Here is a 17,107-nt window from a genome sequence, read left to right on the forward strand (position 1 = left end):
CGCACGTAGTTGCAACCTTAATGCAGACCTGCGCGCAACCAAGTGCTTGTTCATATTTAAAATGTCCAGGTTAGTTTATCTTTCGAGTGTCATTTAATACCATAGTCTTTACTCCATATCTTGTTTATTCTTCTATAACGAGTACTATCACGAGTACAATAACGAGTACTATGACCTTCCTAGTTCGGAGCCACGGTTCTATACTCCACTATCTCATGTTGCCTATCAGCCCAACCTTATTTCTTGGCTTTGCAACTAATCTTATATCGGTAAGGCTACCCGAGAAGATGATCGGCGGTCGGTTTCCATTCTTGTGTAAGATTTCTTAAGTTGGGCTCTAAGAATCCTTCACAGTTCAGCTCGCGACACAGCCACCTCCGGGGTCCTCCTAGGACCGAGGCACCGATTTTATGCTTAACAGCTACCACCCATGTAGAGGAAACACAGCTGGTGCTGCTTCCTGTTAATTATTTGGTTATGCTGTTGCCTTGCGAAGGTTTTGTTTAGTTTGGATCTATGTTGCTGTTTAAGGTCCTGCCTTGAGTCTGTCTATAGTAGCGTGTAATTTCCTGCGCAGTAGAACCTCGATATAAGGGTCATGGAGACAGAAATAATCTAGCTAATAAAAAAGCTTCTAGCTTTGCCCTTGCAAGATAATATTTGTCCCACTTGGATTAAGTTTTGTTTGTTTTAGTCTCGTACACGCTCGTCAGGCATGCTCCTATCACATGGAAACAATTAGATTGCGTGATAAAAAATATATTGGAGCCGGTACTAATTGAACAGGAAATTCGGCAGCGATCCACTAGGAATATACAGCTTTACCAAGTGCAGGTGAAAAGGCCAGGTCATTACACCGGTAGTCATAAACCACCTCCTGCTTTTGAGTGTATCAACGATTCTCAAGGACGTCGTTGAGCACTCTAACCCAGATCTGCTAAGAATAGGATACAAATACCCTGGCACAGGTCATGTCAAGAGCATCTTTGAGGGCGGACTCGACTAGGGGAGCCATTTATGAGTATAAAGCTACCACTAGAACCTCTTGATGGGTGAATCTCAACCAAGAGCCCGTAAAATAGCGGCCAGGGTCGTTGCTTTAGTAGCCATATCGATTAAAACCTGCATGCGCAATTGCGCATATTCAGGTCGTCTCATCTCAAATTGTAGCGCGAGTTCAACCTGCTGGGAGCGTTGATTAAAGTGAAGTTAACTAGAATCGAATAGCCAAATTGAAGGCACTGAAGTAGTGAAGCATTGGTGATATTTGTCGAGTTTCTTGCAATATCTTGGTTTTGGCTACCAGTTTCCGCTACTGGATAGTCTTCGTCCAATAGGGTTGGCTTTGGATGGATGATGAGGTCTGCCCAAGGATGAGGGTAGACGTGGCGACAGTCGAGCGGAGGGATAGCCATTGCTTGTTTGTCAGCGATAGGCATAAAGAATATAAAAGTAGCTATGAGGAGGTCCTCAAGTGCTTTACGGAGCTAGATTGTAGAGACTAACTATTGCTTGCAGTTTCGAATTTCCGGTCAACAATGGGTACAAGAGAGTAAACCCAGCAAAACACTCTGATACGGATACGGGACAGCAAACGAAAGAGGCTTCGATAATGAAACTACCACATAATCCTCATGATCATATATCTGCTACTCATCATCTATACAACCCAAGTCACCACCCAGGTCACCTCGTTAACAACGCCTTCTCAGGGGTATATACCAAATTGAGAGTGGTGCTCGCACAAAAAAGCCTCCTGTTATGCAAAACGAGTTACCGTGGCTCGCAGTCCCGGAGTTTTCATGCAGCAAAGTGTAGCTCCACTAAGACCTCGATTGCTACCCACTCCTAAAGATCTCATCCAACTTCTGCTTCTTACTCCACATAATCTCACCCCTTTCCTCTCCAACCTCCCCTTCCCCACCAGGACTATATCTCTTAAAATACTCAATCCTATGCTCCGGAATAAACTCCTCGGCTGTAGTCTCTCTATCCCAATCACTTGCCGGTTTCTCCAATATCATATCTCTGACACGGTCGATATACCCAATAGCCCATTCGTCAATATTGTAATTGTTGTCGAATTTCAAGCGGTTTAGGACTTCGGAGGCGGTGCGGAAGCGTTTTGCTTTTGTGTCAGAGGAGTGAGGTGTGCTTGTAGAGGATGCAAGAGGGGATTTAGACCGTTTCTTCTTGGGGAATTGTGAGGATTCGCCATCAGAGTCTGAGTGGTTCGTATTCTCTCCAGTTAAAATGACTCTTGGCCATTTTCTCCCGCAAATTTTGAGCCCTGTGGGGATATTGTCAACGACAATCCGGACGAAACATTGGTTTTTAAGCGTGGCTTTATCGTTCTCGACTTGTTTTCTCCAAGTCTCCGCGATCTCTTGAGCTGACTGTAGATCGGCTTGCTTAGTTGCTGGGGAGAGGCGGAGACCGAGTACGAAGTGGCCTTCGTAGACATTGTCTCCCAGCATCGCATCTTCGGAGACCAGACGTTGAGGCCAAATTTGGACGATTGGTGTGTTGGGGATGCGACTTTCAAGACCTATTGCCAGTATGTCAATATACAAGATTCGACTAGATTAGAGCAGACTTTTGTGGGTGACGTGGAAATGAAAACGGAGTGTTCACTTACGGTCTTTGAGCTTGTCTAATCTGCGCTGCACCATCAACAACCATTGCGCCCCCTTCACTGGCGATCTCCCGGAGTATGTAACTGCCACTCGTATGGTGTGAGGGAATGCACATTTCTCATCCAACCGGAGGGAATCCAGCTTTACTAGCAAGTTCTCCCAGTCTTTGGTAATAAACGAGCTGTAACCCGTAGGGGCCGGAATGGAATCAGTTTTAGGGGCATCTTGTTTGAAGAACTCCGTGATCAGTGCAGAAGAGCTTGGATCGCCAACTTGACGTGGAGTAGCCAAATCAGGATTCGTCTTCTGGTATTTCAAGAGACTTTTGAAAATATGATGATCGGGAAAGGCATTGGCGAGGCCCCTTATAGCCGCCCATCTCTTGATGTACGAGTACGCGGTGCGAATCGATGGAAATTCATCTAGATGGTCATGCATATCGGTTCCTCGGCGGATCATTTGCACAGCATCTTGAACCGACTTGTGGATACTATTTTGCGGGTCTTGCAAGAATGAATCAGGTGCATCGGATACCTCTGGATATCTACATCCCATAAATAAGTTATCAATATAAAAATTCTGCTATAGTGAGTGGCTTACTCTCGAACCAAGACATCACATCGAATATATCGAAGTTCAAACAGTTGCGCTTTAAAACACACGAGAAAGCGCGGCTCGGAAGATTGCTCTGCCTCATAAACAGTAAATTTCCCCCATGATAGCTCGTTTTGCTCGTTGGTAATGTCCCAGAACAGGTCAATATAGTTATCGGGAGAGATGTTTCCAAACGCGATGGCTTTTAGTGGCTCTTCTTCGAATGGCTCCAGTTCTAGGGCTAGAGCATGAATTGGCGAAAAGGAGAGGATTGGAAGAGCGGAAGAATGGGCATCTAATGAAGTTTTTAGGGCACTTAGAAACACTGCCTGCAACGCCTTGAGTTTTTGGGTTGCGGCTGAGTCCTCGACTAGTTGGGATCTGGCGTTTTCAGATTGTGATCTGGGAAGGACGTCTGCGGCAGTTGGCCCGGTGGAGTAGGAGAACGTGCCATGGTGTAGGTCCGCCATTACGGATACTAGTATCGGGGGTTGCTATCTTGATACTGTGGTTTGTTTTGGAGACGGGAGAGGCGTTGTGCTGGAAGGACAGACAGCCAATTATCGGGTCATGTGATGGCAGAAGTACGATTTTGGGGAATTGTAATTTGAGATTTGAGTTGGAAGAGACTTGAACGATATAAACTAGAATATCATTGAGTCACTCACCGGTACGCTGCTTCTGGATATCTCGGGGAAGGGCGATGCGCAGTCATAGTTGTTGAGGTTGGAGTCATTGGACTATAAGGGGCGGCGAAGCGCCCTGAGCAGATCCCCGGAATGTCTCAAACCAGGAGAACTTTCAACTTCCAGCGAGGACACTTCGCATGGCTGTGCATATTGGAAAGCCGGACAAAGCTGATAGAAAAGTCATAAGTTATCTTCTCTACATAGCTACAAGTACTTGCATATTAGTAGAGGATGACGGCATCTCTGCAGTCGTTGCCTGGGCACACTGGGCACACGTGTGGAATCTGCACCATTTCTTCTCGAACAGCGGAATGACGTAGGGCAAAGAAAAAACCCGGAGAGCGCGAAATAAGGCGTGGCACGCTGACACTCCTGCCAGACGTATCATTTCATTTTTAGCCACCACGGGGGAAACTATTTACAACTTCTTCGGTATTATTGCCTGACTCGTGCGAGCACTCTATCGGATAGCACTCGGATTCGTAAGCTTCATACGAGGGATGTCTGTAAATGGTTACAAAACGGGCCGAGTGGGGCTGTGCAAGTCACGTCTTCCTCCGCCAAGAAGGAAGCGCAGAGGAATTTCTTGTCCGGCGGCCAAGAGGGTGGAATTTCTTGGAGGCTGCCTAGGCCCGGCGGAGGAGGGAGGAAGGGAGGAGGGAGGGAGCAGGAGAGGAGAGGGTAATCAGCCAAGGGAGGGCCAAGGGCTGGGCGTTCGACGACGACATTTGCCCCGCGCCTGAAGTGATATGACGAAGGGGGCGGGTGCTGGATGGGGCCCAGAGGAAGGAGCATGCTGGCGGAAACGCTTGTTGTTCCGGATGAGGGGAGACGACGCTTGTAGTGCTTGTGAGTGCTTGCGAGTGCTTGTGTGTGCTTGCGTTGCTTGTGCTCCGGGCGGTGATATACACTGTACCAGGTACTGATGCTTGACTGGTTGCTTGACAGAGGCTTGACTAATGCTTGACTGGAGAGCCTCCGAAGACAAGACTTAGTGCTTGGTAGGGAGGCATAGAAAAGGTCTATTATTGCCCTCCTTGTGCCACCTAGACGCCATTGGAAACTCCCATAATAGCAGGCCGCTATTGCCGGGGATCTGGGTTATGAAGTAATAAATATGCAGTCAGGCCAGACGGCGCAAGCTGCTCTCTTGTGATCCCTCTCCCGGCGGGGCTGATACCCTTCTAAGCCAAGGACCTCCGACGCTTGGCCGCGCGGAGCGCAATCTCTTGGTGTCCAGCGAACGCCAAGAGCGCGACAAGCCTTGGCGTGTCGAGTTAACAAGTCTTACTGGGTGGGTCCGAGTCGTTTGGATGGAATGGTTCACTCCTGAGTCGAGTCCTGAGGATGAGAAGCAAAAGCGGCATGGGAAAAGGGAGAGAGGGTACAAAGTACTTTGTGCATACCTTAAGGTAGACACCATTCCACAGTAAGTACGTACTTCTCACAGCGCTACATTTGCATTCTGATAAGCCTTCAAGGACGCATGGTAAAAGGATCAAGGCGAAGGATCTCTGTAGCAGAAGCAAACATATTCCCTCGCATGAGCCATCTCGAAGACCTATAGAGCTGGTGGTTCTTGAGTCGTTTATTGCACTGTCCAATTAGCCAAACAAAGGACATGCCATTCGTTCATTATTGTACAGCATTGAGCACATCTCGGGTAACATCACCCACTCCGGCCCTCGCTGCTTTTCCGCTCCGCACGCGAGCAGAGCAAGGCTAAGCTAATATGCCAAGCAATTGCCAAGACTCTAGTGGCAACAACTAAGATGCGCCAAGAAATCGCGTCCCTCCGCCTCTTGGGTACAAGAGGCCCAGATCGCCTTCCCCGTTGCCTGAGTGTTTCCCTCAAGATTGTAAAAGTGTCCAGTGCCAAACAGATCGGAATCCAGCTCTCTCGCTCTCTGTCGTGACCCTTCTTGTTATCCCAAGTCCTTAGGATATATAAGCTTTAGAAACTTGCCTTCAGCCCTGCCACCTGGTGCGCATGGCGGTCTCTTCTCACCGCCCATAACCCTAACCGAACCACTCAAACAACAATTCTCACTGGTCGCGAACCGAATATTGCCAAGGTCAAGATGGCAGAACAACAGCAACAACAGCAGCAGCAGCAACCTGCTCCGCTGAAGCAGGAGGCTTCGGTCCCGACACAGTCGGACCCTGCTAAGCAGACAATTGCTACTGATGATAGCCTGGCTTGTCAGTGGGATAAGTGTTCTGAAAAGTGCGCCTCTGCAGAGTCTCTTTTTGTAAGTTTTCACTGTCATAAACAGCCAACTTGGCTTCGCGCTACCCCGCCATGCGCATACACATAGAGAGATGGCACAATACTAACTCAATGACAGGAGCACATCTGTGAGAAACATGTTGGACGAAAGAGCACAAACAACTTGAACCTCACCTGTGGCTGGAACCAATGTCGGACCACCACTGTCAAGCGCGATCATATCACCTCCCACATCCGAGTCCATGTCCCCCTCAAGCCGCATAAATGCGACTTCTGCGGAAAGGCCTTTAAGCGCCCTCAAGACTTGAAGAAACACGTCAAGGTTAGTGCAGTCCTCATCGTCGAGCCTCATGCAGATAGCTAACTCAACCTCACAGACTCATGCTGACGACTCCGTCCTCCTCCGATCCCCAGATCAGCCAGGTGGACAGAATTCGGGCTATAGACAAGGCGGCAAAGGTATGTAGGCCTAGTCCGAGCGAGTTTTGGTTGTGCCCCGAACACCACGCCTGACGAATATACAGTCATTGCTAACCTGCAACACCTTGCAGCTACCGGTCCTGGTTACTATGACCATGGTGCCCAGATGCATCCCGGCCCGCCTGCCAACTATGGCAACCCCCATCATGCTCCCCATAATGGGTACTATGCTCCCCCGCAACCTTCTTCCTACGGCCCGGTGTACTACCCGGTAAACCACCCCGGAGGAGGCATGAACCATCACGCGGCATATGACGACCGGAAACGCGGATACGACGCCTTGAATGATTTCTTCGGTGATGCCAAACGACGACAGATTGACCCTACCTCCTATGATCAAGTTGGACAGCGGTTAATGGCCCTGCAAGGCGTTCCCATCCCAGGCGGTGGAATGTCTGAATACATGCCAGCCGGTCCTGCGATGGTCGCTGTCGGTGGTCACGGCGGACACGGTGGCCATGGTGGGCCGGTGTCACAGCATCAATATGCCCTTCCCCCAATGCCCAATCTCCGAACCAAGAACGATCTCATGAATATCGATCAATTCCTGGAGCAGATGCAGTCCACCGTTTATGAGAGCTCGAATGCCGCAGCCGCCGCAGGTGTACAACAGCCGGGCGCCCACTATACCCACCAAGCCATCAACTTCCGCCAGAGTCATTCTCCTCCACACCAAGCCTCCAGCCATGCCATCCCACATGCATCTTCCGCACATGTCACCGCCCCAATGATGGCAACCCACTCCGCTCAGTCCAACGCATCCAACACACCGGCGTTGACTCCACCTTCGAGCTCTGTGTCCCAGGCATCCGGCCACTCTCCAGCTTCTTCCCAGGGAATGTCACCCATCTCTCGGCATCACCCATCCTCTTCAGCCGCCTATCCAAGCTTGCCAGCCGTCACCGCCGGATACTCTGCTCACTCAACAACGGCACCAGCCTCCACTCTCGGCACAAACTTCGATAGCGATCCTCGGCGACGCTACTCCGGAGGCATGCTCCAACGCAGCGCCAACCCCCGCGATGCCCTGAGCATGATGGATGTAGCTTCTGATAGCTCGCGCAGCCCTACGCCGAAATCGGCCACACCACGTCCAGAAACCCTGGTCAGGTCCCCCCTCGCTAGCAACATTGACCCGGCACTCGCAGGCAGCCTCTCCCCGAGTCCTCGCTCCGAGAGCGGCGAAAGCGCTCGTGACCGCGCCGAGGAACTCTGGATCGAGAACATCCGCGTCATCGAAGCCCTCCGCAAATTCGTCAATGACCGTCTTGACCGACGAGAGTATATCGAAGAGGAGAACGCAGACACTGTAATGACCGACTCGAAATCTCCATCACCCACCTCCGAGAAGGCTCCCGAGAGCTTATACCCAGTTCTTCGAACTGACTAAGCCTTCATGTTTTAATTGAAATGCGGGATCGGAAATTCATGTGGCGTTTATAGGAATTGCGGGGATGAAACCAAAACGGGGATTGCATGTATTTTGCGTTCGTGGGATGGGAATTTTATGACTTGATTGACCTGGCTTGAGTTTTTCATGTTACTTGTATTTAAATAATTCCATCGCTCCTCTCCAGGGATGCGCTTGTTGCGCGCCCCTACAAACTAAATTCCCCATCTTAGAACTTGGCTTTCCATGTATGAAATCGCAATGAAATGAAAATGACAATCCCATTATCAAATCGAAGACTTGACGTGACGTGACGCATTTATATGATTCAAACTTATCTTGTGAAGGATGCTCGCCTCTTACGCAGCCCCTTAGTGAGTAGGTAGACTAATACTACTACCATCTCATCCCTCATGACTATTGACATTCCGGAGCCGTAAAGCTTTCGCAGTAACAGTAGACGACTCTTTTATAAATCGCCCTCTTACTTTTTCCTTTAAAATTTTACATTATAGAAACCCCCTCATGTATTTGATTTCATAGGAGCGCACCTCTTCGTGTACACGCCAACACCTGATTGGAATAACATCTCATTTCCCTCCTAGAACACACGGGCATACTCATACAACGCCACGCCCCCTCAATCAATCTACCAACCCCGCCCTGCCAAGTTTCAAGCTTCCAATTCCAACTCCCCCATCCCCGCCCCCCCTTTAAATCAACCCCCTATACACATAAAAGTACACTACCAGCAGTAGTAGGTTTGTTTGTACGCCATGTATGTTAACGCCCCTCCATTTCCCCTTTCCCGTGCATCAAAGCAAAATACAAGAAGAGCTAGCGCATTGCTCTTCATTTCTTCTTACCCCTCGCATTAACCTCCCCTTTCTCGCCGATCCTAAGGGTGATCCGGCATTCTGGACAATACCACTTGGTAGTTCTGGGCGGGATTTCAGTGAGACCCACGCATTCGAGATGGAACCATTCCTTCTCGCACTGTTGTTCACTTTATTAGCTTTCTCGTCCTTTGCTTCAGAATGAAAAGCCCACAAAAGGGGGGATGGGAATAAGATATGGTAGTAAGGGGAAAGGGATAAGCTACTCACATCATGGCTCTCACACCCGATCATAGTCCCAAAGCTAACCCGGTTGCAAAGACAGTACCTCGGCTCGTCAGGGTCAATAATATTCCCCTCATCGTCAACCTCATCGAATATCTCCTGCGCTGCACTCCCTTCCCTGCCATCCTTCTTCTCCTTCTTCGGCCCGGCCTTCTTGCGTGTAGCGGCACTGCGCTTTCCCACGCTCACAGCCGTGGAGTCCCCGGAGTTCTTGGTCACTATTCCGGGGGCAGGACGCTTAGTGCGTTTGCTGGGTTGCCGCTGGGGTTCCGGGGCGGGCGTGTTGCGAGCGGTGCTTGTGCGACGGGGCCGGTCAGTTGTTGCTGTGGCTACCTCGCGCTCGACGCTTGCTGCTTTGCTGCGGGACGAGGTTGGGCGTTTTGCGGGAAGGGCTTCAGGTGTTGGAGTTGCGATCGGTGGTGGAACAGGTAGGGGGACGGTTATTGGGGCTACCGGAGTAACTGGAATAGCTGCTGCTGCACCTCGATGCGGTCGTTCGGAGGTTGCTGTTGGGGTCTCAATTTTCTTGAGCTCACTCCGGACGTTCTTCTTTGACGCTCTGACTGGTGGTAGGATCGGGGTTATAGATTTCTTTGGTGATGGCGCCGGAACAGGTAAAGGGGTAGCTGCCGGCTCGGCTGGTGCTTCGATAGGGGTTGCTGCTGGGGTTGACACTTGTATCGTAGCTTGGGTAGTCTCGCTGACGACGGACGGAGTGGCTTCAGAAGCTGGGGTTGCCTGTTTAGCAGCAATTGACTGTGGCACAGGGACAGGAGTCTCCGTCTTGCTTCGTTTCAACAGTGGTCTCGCCGGTTTTACTGAACTGGCCCCAGCAGCCTTGTCAGCATCGCCTTCTGCATCAGCTTCAGGCTCCCTCTTTCGCTTCCTAGCCGGAGTTCTACTGGGCGTCTTCACGGTGCCTTTCTTCTCCTTGGCTGGAAACTTATCACCAGCACTAAATAGATTCTCTATTGTAGTCTTTGCATTTTCCACTTTCCGCATAGCTTCCTCAAACCCATCCTCTGCCGCCTCGAGCTCCTTTTTCTGGTTCTCCCTCTTGAGCTTTTTGGCCTCGTTTAGCTTCATGCCGCGGTTCATCAACGGAGCTTCCTCCTCCAAGCTCTTGTTTGCCGCTTCGGCACTGAGTGCCCCTTTATCGGTAACATTTTGGCCAGAGAGCTGCGGCGGCACCTCAATTGTCTCGCCTTTCGCTGCCGCCTCTGCCACCGCCGCTCGATAAGCCTCGAGACCCCGGCCCCTGACTTTGAGTTCTCGATTAATCATGGTATCACTCGGAGACCAAACGGCATTCTTCTTCATCTTCTTCCGTAGGTGACCAAGCTCGTACTCGCTCAAGGCTAGCCATGGCAGGTGTTCACTTCCTGGCTTGGCATCGGGAGGTGGTGGTTGAAGCAATTTCAGAGCATTACTCGTAGAGATACCAGCAATCATGCTATGTACGTTCGTGCCAAATCCTGGAGGACGGTTATCTCTCGGAGGCTTTGGCGCCCTGTCCTTTCTCTGCTTCGGAACCTTCAGCCTTATTTTATTGCCAGCAAGTGTCCTCGACGGGGTTTCTCTCGGAGTGACGAATTGGTCATCGGAAGACTCATCGCTATCGGATCCCCAGGACTCGTAATCTAGTTCATACGGCGCAAGAACCTCCCCAGGCACCGTGATCCTCGGCGGGCGATGTTTGCGGACCTTATTCGCTCCGCCATCTGCTGCTCCTCCGCCTACACGCAATGTAATCTTCGGTGGTCGGTTCACTGCAGGAGATCGGTTCTTTAGAGGGGTGGGACTTGGGTCTCGAGAAGGTGGGTATGTATCAGCTATCAATTGTAGCTTGGCATGGATGTTCTTAATGCGACTATAATGGCGCTCGACATTCTCCAGCATGCGGCACGCCTCCGCATAAGAAGCAGTACGGGCCCCAATAGCCTCGCCCAAGTTCTGTGAAATCGCCGCCCGGAGGCTCGTGGGATCCGGTTTTGTCTCTGCCGGCAGACTCGGAAGCTGTCCGTACATCTTGGTAAGGTCATGGACTTCGATGGAAGCTTCGGAGTATTGATGATCGAGGTTGCCGATGAGGGTTAGGGACCTGATCATGTCGGAGGGGAGGTACTCGGTGAAATCGAGGAAATCCGTCACCGTGGCCTGGGCATCCGGATCGGAGGGTAGACGCAGCGTATCCAGACCATGATTGAGTTTCTGCATATTCTGCATCTGTATCGCAGCATCGGCGAACTCGCCCTCGTTGTTGCGCCGGGCGTTGGGGCTGGTGCTCTGCAGCGGGACATCCATCGATCTGAAGTCTGTCGAGGAGGCCATGTCGAGAGCGAACTGCGACCTGGCGATGTTTTCCGCGACAGCTCTCGCGTTGTCTGCTTGCGCTTGCGCCAGGGCGTGCGATTGTGCGAGCGATTGGGGGAGCTTAATGCGACAACTCAAGATGCCACTATCGTCGAGCCATCTGTTTGGGGGAGGGGTGGAGAGTTAGTGAGGTTGATGATGGATTCTGCCAACGTTTGGTTCCGTAGGCCCTTTACACTTTTCTCCAGCATTGCCTTCCTTGCCTTGCCTTGCCTTTGCCTTGCCTTGCCCTCCCGGCCCCGGACGCGAGATCGGCAACGGCAACGCGACAGTCTAGCGCTCCACTGGCCCCAGACGCGCCGGATGGTAGCGCCCGACTGCAGCTCTGGGGACTGGAGAGAGCGCGAGAGATGCGCGGAGAGTGACAAAGAGACAGAGTGACATGAGCGCGAGTGAGAAGCGCAATAGGGGGGCAATAGTGAATGCTTACCGTCGTGATGCATCTGACGCCATGGCGACGGCCATGTCCCGTGCCGCGTGGTTCAAAGGGGTGCGAATATGATGCGCGATGCGCTGCGCTGCGAATGGGGGGGGGGGAAAGGCAATAGTGTAAATAAGTAAAGGTAAAGGTAAAGAAAAGGTATAACGGTACGCGGTTGGAAGTTGATGTTTATGTCGCCGCCGTCTCAATCTTAAACTCGCGCTTGTTTGGGGTCACCTGCACCTGCTCCTGCTGGTAGAGGATCAATCAATATCCGGTCTTGGTGCCAACTTGTCGGCTTCAGAGATGTGTTTCAGGTTTCGGGGTTTCAGGGTCTCTGTCACGATCGTTGCAGTTTTGTCCAGGACACAGCCTAGTACCTAGGATATGTACGTATGTAACCTATATAAGGCGAGAGCTAGAAGAGCCAGAAACGCCTCACTCCTCCCAGATTCACTGCCTTCCGAGTAACTATAGGTATGTGGTGGATTTATATCGAATCGTACTCAGGTATTATCGCTTGCCGCCTTTGCCTACCAAAACCCCGCCAATAACGACAACAAAACCACCGTTATGGCGCATTATTGGGCGAATTTGGTGCAAACCTCGTTTCGCCAGTATTACAACGCCTAACGGCCATTGCCCAGATATAAGTCGGATTATTCGAATATCTGGCCTGTCACAAAGGAAAGCTATTCCTAGATCTCTGACCGAAATTGAGGTATTCGAGTCGTGTGCAATATCCTAATTTCGGTCAGATATGTAGGCCTGGGCTGCGGGGTATAATAGCGTGGAGAAGGCACCAAGATAGGTGGGACTGGCTGTTATCCCGCTTTAAATACCTGCGCCGCTACGTTAGTCGGCGGAGCTGGGTCTCTAGGCTGTAGCTACAGCAGGTAAGGGCCTGGTTCTACTGTAGGAATAGTCTCGCTTTGCGATCTACTAGATACTCGAATAATACAGCAAGTAACTATAGAACTAGCGCCCTGTAACGGGTATCATCAACATCATCAACACATGACATACCTCATAATAGACGGTATAAGTATAAGCACAAGTACAGGCAAGCTATACCCTCATACAGCACACACAAGCCCCAACGCAGCTCCAGTGGTCAACGCCGCAACAACCCAAACCGTCGAGTACGCCGCCGCACCGGCAACCTCCACGCCCGCAATAGGCATCCACGTCCTCAGCAGCGTATTCACCCCACTAACCAACATCAGCGTTGCCGTCCTCCGTATCACTGTCTTTGTCCTGGTTTGATATCCCCAGACATTATACCAGAACGTCTCTCCTAGGGTAGCCGTTGCGGGGTTGAAGGCGGAATTCTTAGCATCGGCCGCTGAAGGCGCAGAAGCCGCCGCGGGTGTAAATATGAAAGTTTTGGCCGCGTATCCAAGTGGGAGGACGAGCGGGATGAGCGTTATGGGTACGGAAGCGTGAGCTGCTTCCACGCTGGGGATGTCGGAGAAGTAGGTTACGAGGTAGACGGGGAGGCCGAAGGCGTAAGCGCAGTATAGGACCGTACCGTATATAGATGCCGCGAGGACGGTGGTGAGCGTTTGTATGGAAGAATCTGTGAGGATATCTGTATTTGGGACTGCGTCGGTGCCCGAGGAGGTGGCAGATGCAAATGCCGAGTGCATTGGGGAGGGGAGGCGGAGAAGGCGGAGGGGAATGGACATCGTGAGGACATCGATGATGAGCGCTGATAATACCGTGGCAGGTCTGACGCCGTAGAAGGTGCCTAGTAGATACATCTATTCCATTTCAATCCAAGGTCAGCATCTCATTCTTCTTTGCGTGGGCAGATTGTACTCACGGGAGGAGCGTGTGAGAGCAGTGTCAACGCAGCAACATCATACGAATCATAACCCTCAAACCAGGCCAATGCTACCTCGAACCTATCCAAGACGACGCCCATTAGAACTTCCTCGCGTACAATACAATAAATACCATGCAAGAACAGGAGAAGAACTTACATCCTCCACCCCACCAACGTCCCCGCCATAGCGAGCCCGTCCCACCAGTCCTCGCTCTCCATGCTGCGAGATATAACCGCGAAATCCATATCAGTATCCAAATACATCGCACTGAGCGAATAAAGCACCGCCGAAAGATTCAAGCTAAGCACCATGAGAAGCGGCAGCTTGAGTAGCTGCGGAAGCCTGCTGATGCCATTACGGCGCGGCGCTCCATCTCTATCAACACGCCGTATCACAGCCAATGCTGGATCGGGATCGGACGATTTCTCTTTGATAGAGCGCGAGGACATTATGCTTCGCTGGTTTGGAATGGGCGATGGGGGAGGGTTTGTAGAAATGGAGCTTGGGCATCGAGTGAGCGCTGAGGCTGCGTGAAAGGATTATGATGGGGGTACTTGGTACAGAGTACCGCTGTAAACGGAATGTTCGCGACGTTCGTGTTTCCCTCATTCGGAGCTTGCTTCACGGCGGCGGTGACGTAGCCCGCGAGACAGGGTGACATCTAAATAAGCACTGCAAGGGTCAAGTTCGACTTTTCCCCCCTTCTTTTTTCTCTTCTGAAACATTTTAGGTTCAATTGAAAATTACAAAAGTACATGTACGCAGCCATTTCACGTCAATTAGTTGTTTATCGTAGGAGGTATATTTTCTTATCGTTCGATCACTCCCACAAACCGGGAATGTACCAAGTCGACACAAAGAACCATCCGAATGCTACAGCTACAAATCATACACCATTACACGCCGTAACACCGAGGTAAGCTACAGTATGCATCCGTTCATCAAATACATTTCAGGTGTCGTACTATATGACATTGTCCAATGACATCCGGAAAAAACAAAAGAGTAATCCCCAGTCCAAAAATGCTTTCTGGTGTTTGCGTTTGCTCGACGCTCAGGAACAACTATCACTTTAACCTCGTGGACATACGGCCTACTGCCAAGCCCACTCTTCGGTGCTGAAAGTCGCCTGCGGAGGCATCGCTCGCCACCTGTATACATAAGTTGTAACAAAAGAAATCGTGGCCAACCAAGGGCTGTTCTGTTGGTGGTCCACTGAGGACCAATTACTCCTCCATACGACCGAAAACACCATCGTCATCTTCGTCGCTACGGCCCCTCGACCGACGGTCATAGTCATCGTCATCTACGACGCTCTCCTCGCTCTCGTCCATCTTTACATCTCCATCGAGGTGGACACGGTGACGGGTGTAGCTCTCAGGCTGTCGAGGGTGTTGATTCGGGGTCAATGCGGATCCCGAGAACGCATCTTGACTGAGGTATTGTGCCGGGATATGAGGCACAGGTGGAGCATCCTCCGGAAGCGTAACGGGAATAGACCGAGGGGTTCCAGCGCTTCCGAAGCTGCAAGACAGGAGTTCGACAGCAGCCGCCAACCCATCATCCTCCATATTACGGCTGATGCCAGACGATGGTGGGCGGCGCTCGTGGCTTGGTTGGCGATAATGCCCGAAGCCAGATCCTATGGGCACACTTCCGCCTTGTTGAGGATTGGCCGAAGGTGCAGATTGGTATGAGCGAGAGAAGCCAATCCCGCTACCGTATCTCTTGTGTCTACCGGTGTATGATCCATTGGCATAGACATTGGACATGTCTGCGTGGGGAGGGGGCGTCGTATCTGCCGAGCTGGCCCGGTCGTTGGGTTCGGACGAACCCGAGGCTGCTGGGGATGCCGAGTCCTGATCGCTCTGGAAATCCTTAGCGGAATCCGGAGGGGTAGTGCCATCCTGGTTCATGGCTACCAGGACGGAGGCGGCTTCCAAAAGCTGCACCTGCTGGTGCTTTGAGATGAGCAATTTGGAAGTGTAAGACCATTCTGGTGTATGCTCCCATCTGCAAATCAACACGTTAACGATTGTCCTGTTCAAAAAGCCCGAGACGGGCGCTCCATAGATTCAGGTTGGGACGACCAGAAGGGGCATGTAGGAAAGGAAGGTGGGCACAAACAAATGCTTGGTCAAGCAACTGCTGTGCTTGTATCCCTTTCCACACTTGTCACACTTGAGATCACCGCCACTAGATTTCTTGCCATCCTTCATGAGGTGTTGGCCCTCGCTGGCCCTTCTCATCCGCGATTGTTTGAAGCCCGATGTTTCCTCGTCCTCCATGTCGTCGTTCTGGTCGTCGTCAATCGCACTCTCGCCCCGGTCCGATTTCCCGCTCGATGCCATCCGCATTCTGTGGCTCGGCAGGCTGGCAGGCGGCGAGGGGGGGCTGCCCAGGGCGGCCGACCTCGTCGACGCACTCTTGGACATTGTGTTTCGCCGGCTGGCGATGGGCATCCCCAATGAAGCGTCTCCTCCCGCCTCTCTCACTGCGGCCACCATTGCGGCGACATTGCTGACGGTATTCGTAGAGACGCTCTTCCGACGTGTCACCCGGTGGCTTGGGATGAGCGAGCCGGAGGACACCGAATTGGAATGATTGCGCGTATGGGATTTCGGGAGCGACCCTGCATTTGTAGACATCGATAGACGGTGTTGGCTCAAAGGCCGTGAAGAATGTTGGATTTCCTGGAAACGTAGATGATCAGCAGCGTTTCTATAAATACATTGGCCCGCACGCGGAGTCACCAGTCGGCAGTACCTTTGAAGAGGCCATGCTGGGCGACGGAAGCAGTTGTCGGTGGCGAAGGCGGCCCTCAATCCTCGAAGCCCGTGAAAGCTACAATATGAGGGCCGAGAGAATATTGCGACTTCAACGTTGTGGTGTGGTTGGGGGGGTTGAGGGTTCCAGCTCAAAGTACCTGCATGTAACACCGGGAGCGAGAGCTTTCTTTGGTGTGTGGTGTGCGTGGTCACTGTGGTGTTGGCGCCTGGGGGGCTGCTCGCTGGGATGAGCCTCGGGGGAAGGGGTCAGGAGCGGTAGCTGTCGATCGCGGAGGGAGCGAGCTGGACTGGGCGATTGAAGGTGTCTCGGGCTGAAGAGTGACGGGCGATGGGCGATGCGAGATGTGGGAATGTGTTGATGTTGGAAGCTCGAAGCAAGGTGAGGCCAGACTGCGAAACCAAAAAAAAAAGATGGAAATCAATTGTTGCGGGTTTTGGAATGTAATAATGAATGGGATCAGGGCAGGGCACAGCAGGGGGATGGGGGGTGTGTAGTGTGTAGTGTGTGGTGTGTGGTGGAGGGAGGAGGGGAGCGAGCAGGGCGCGGACTGGACT

The 17,107-nt window shown here is 51.8% G+C and overlaps 5 protein-coding genes across 5 annotated transcripts; 1 reads left to right on the plus strand and 4 right to left on the minus strand.

Annotated features, from left to right (window-relative positions):
• Window positions 1-1,838: 1,838 nt before the first annotated feature.
• Window positions 1,839-3,700, minus strand: BP5553_00713 (uncharacterized protein; the record flags this gene model as incomplete). The annotated part of the gene is made up of 3 exons (XM_032009336.1): window positions 1,839-2,548; window positions 2,639-3,180; window positions 3,237-3,700. The coding sequence occupies 3 exons, from the start codon at window positions 3,698-3,700 to the stop codon at window positions 1,839-1,841; spliced, it is 1,716 nt and encodes a 571-aa protein (XP_031873390.1).
• Window positions 3,701-6,000: 2,300 nt separating this feature from the next.
• Window positions 6,001-8,019, plus strand: BP5553_00714 (uncharacterized protein; the record flags this gene model as incomplete). The annotated part of the gene is made up of 4 exons (XM_032009337.1): window positions 6,001-6,171; window positions 6,268-6,471; window positions 6,527-6,608; window positions 6,674-8,019. The coding sequence occupies 4 exons, from the start codon at window positions 6,001-6,003 to the stop codon at window positions 8,017-8,019; spliced, it is 1,803 nt and encodes a 600-aa protein (XP_031873391.1).
• An 852-nt stretch (window positions 8,020-8,871) lies between these two features.
• Window positions 8,872-11,966, minus strand: BP5553_00715 (FYVE zinc finger; the record flags this gene model as incomplete). Its single annotated transcript, XM_032009338.1, has 3 exons — window positions 8,872-9,015; window positions 9,126-11,613; window positions 11,944-11,966. 3 exons carry the CDS (start codon window positions 11,964-11,966, stop codon window positions 8,872-8,874), a joined length of 2,655 nt encoding a protein of 884 aa, XP_031873392.1.
• A 1,044-nt stretch (window positions 11,967-13,010) lies between these two features.
• Window positions 13,011-14,212, minus strand: BP5553_00716 (Uncharacterized protein; the record flags this gene model as incomplete). The annotated part of the gene is made up of 3 exons (XM_032009339.1): window positions 13,011-13,697; window positions 13,760-13,841; window positions 13,920-14,212. 3 exons carry the CDS (start codon window positions 14,210-14,212, stop codon window positions 13,011-13,013), a joined length of 1,062 nt encoding a protein of 353 aa, XP_031873393.1.
• Window positions 14,213-14,989: 777 nt separating this feature from the next.
• BP5553_00717 (Uncharacterized protein) lies at window positions 14,990-16,544 on the minus strand (the record flags this gene model as incomplete). The annotated part of the gene is made up of 4 exons (XM_032009340.1): window positions 14,990-15,776; window positions 15,891-16,136; window positions 16,189-16,456; window positions 16,517-16,544. The coding sequence occupies 4 exons, from the start codon at window positions 16,542-16,544 to the stop codon at window positions 14,990-14,992; spliced, it is 1,329 nt and encodes a 442-aa protein (XP_031873394.1).
• Window positions 16,545-17,107: the final 563 nt, after the last annotated feature.

Source organism: Venustampulla echinocandica (genome assembly GCF_003357145.1).
Source record: "Venustampulla echinocandica strain BP 5553 chromosome Unknown scaffold_0, whole genome shotgun sequence".
Classification (NCBI taxonomy): domain Eukaryota; kingdom Fungi; phylum Ascomycota; class Leotiomycetes; order Helotiales; family Pleuroascaceae; genus Venustampulla; species Venustampulla echinocandica.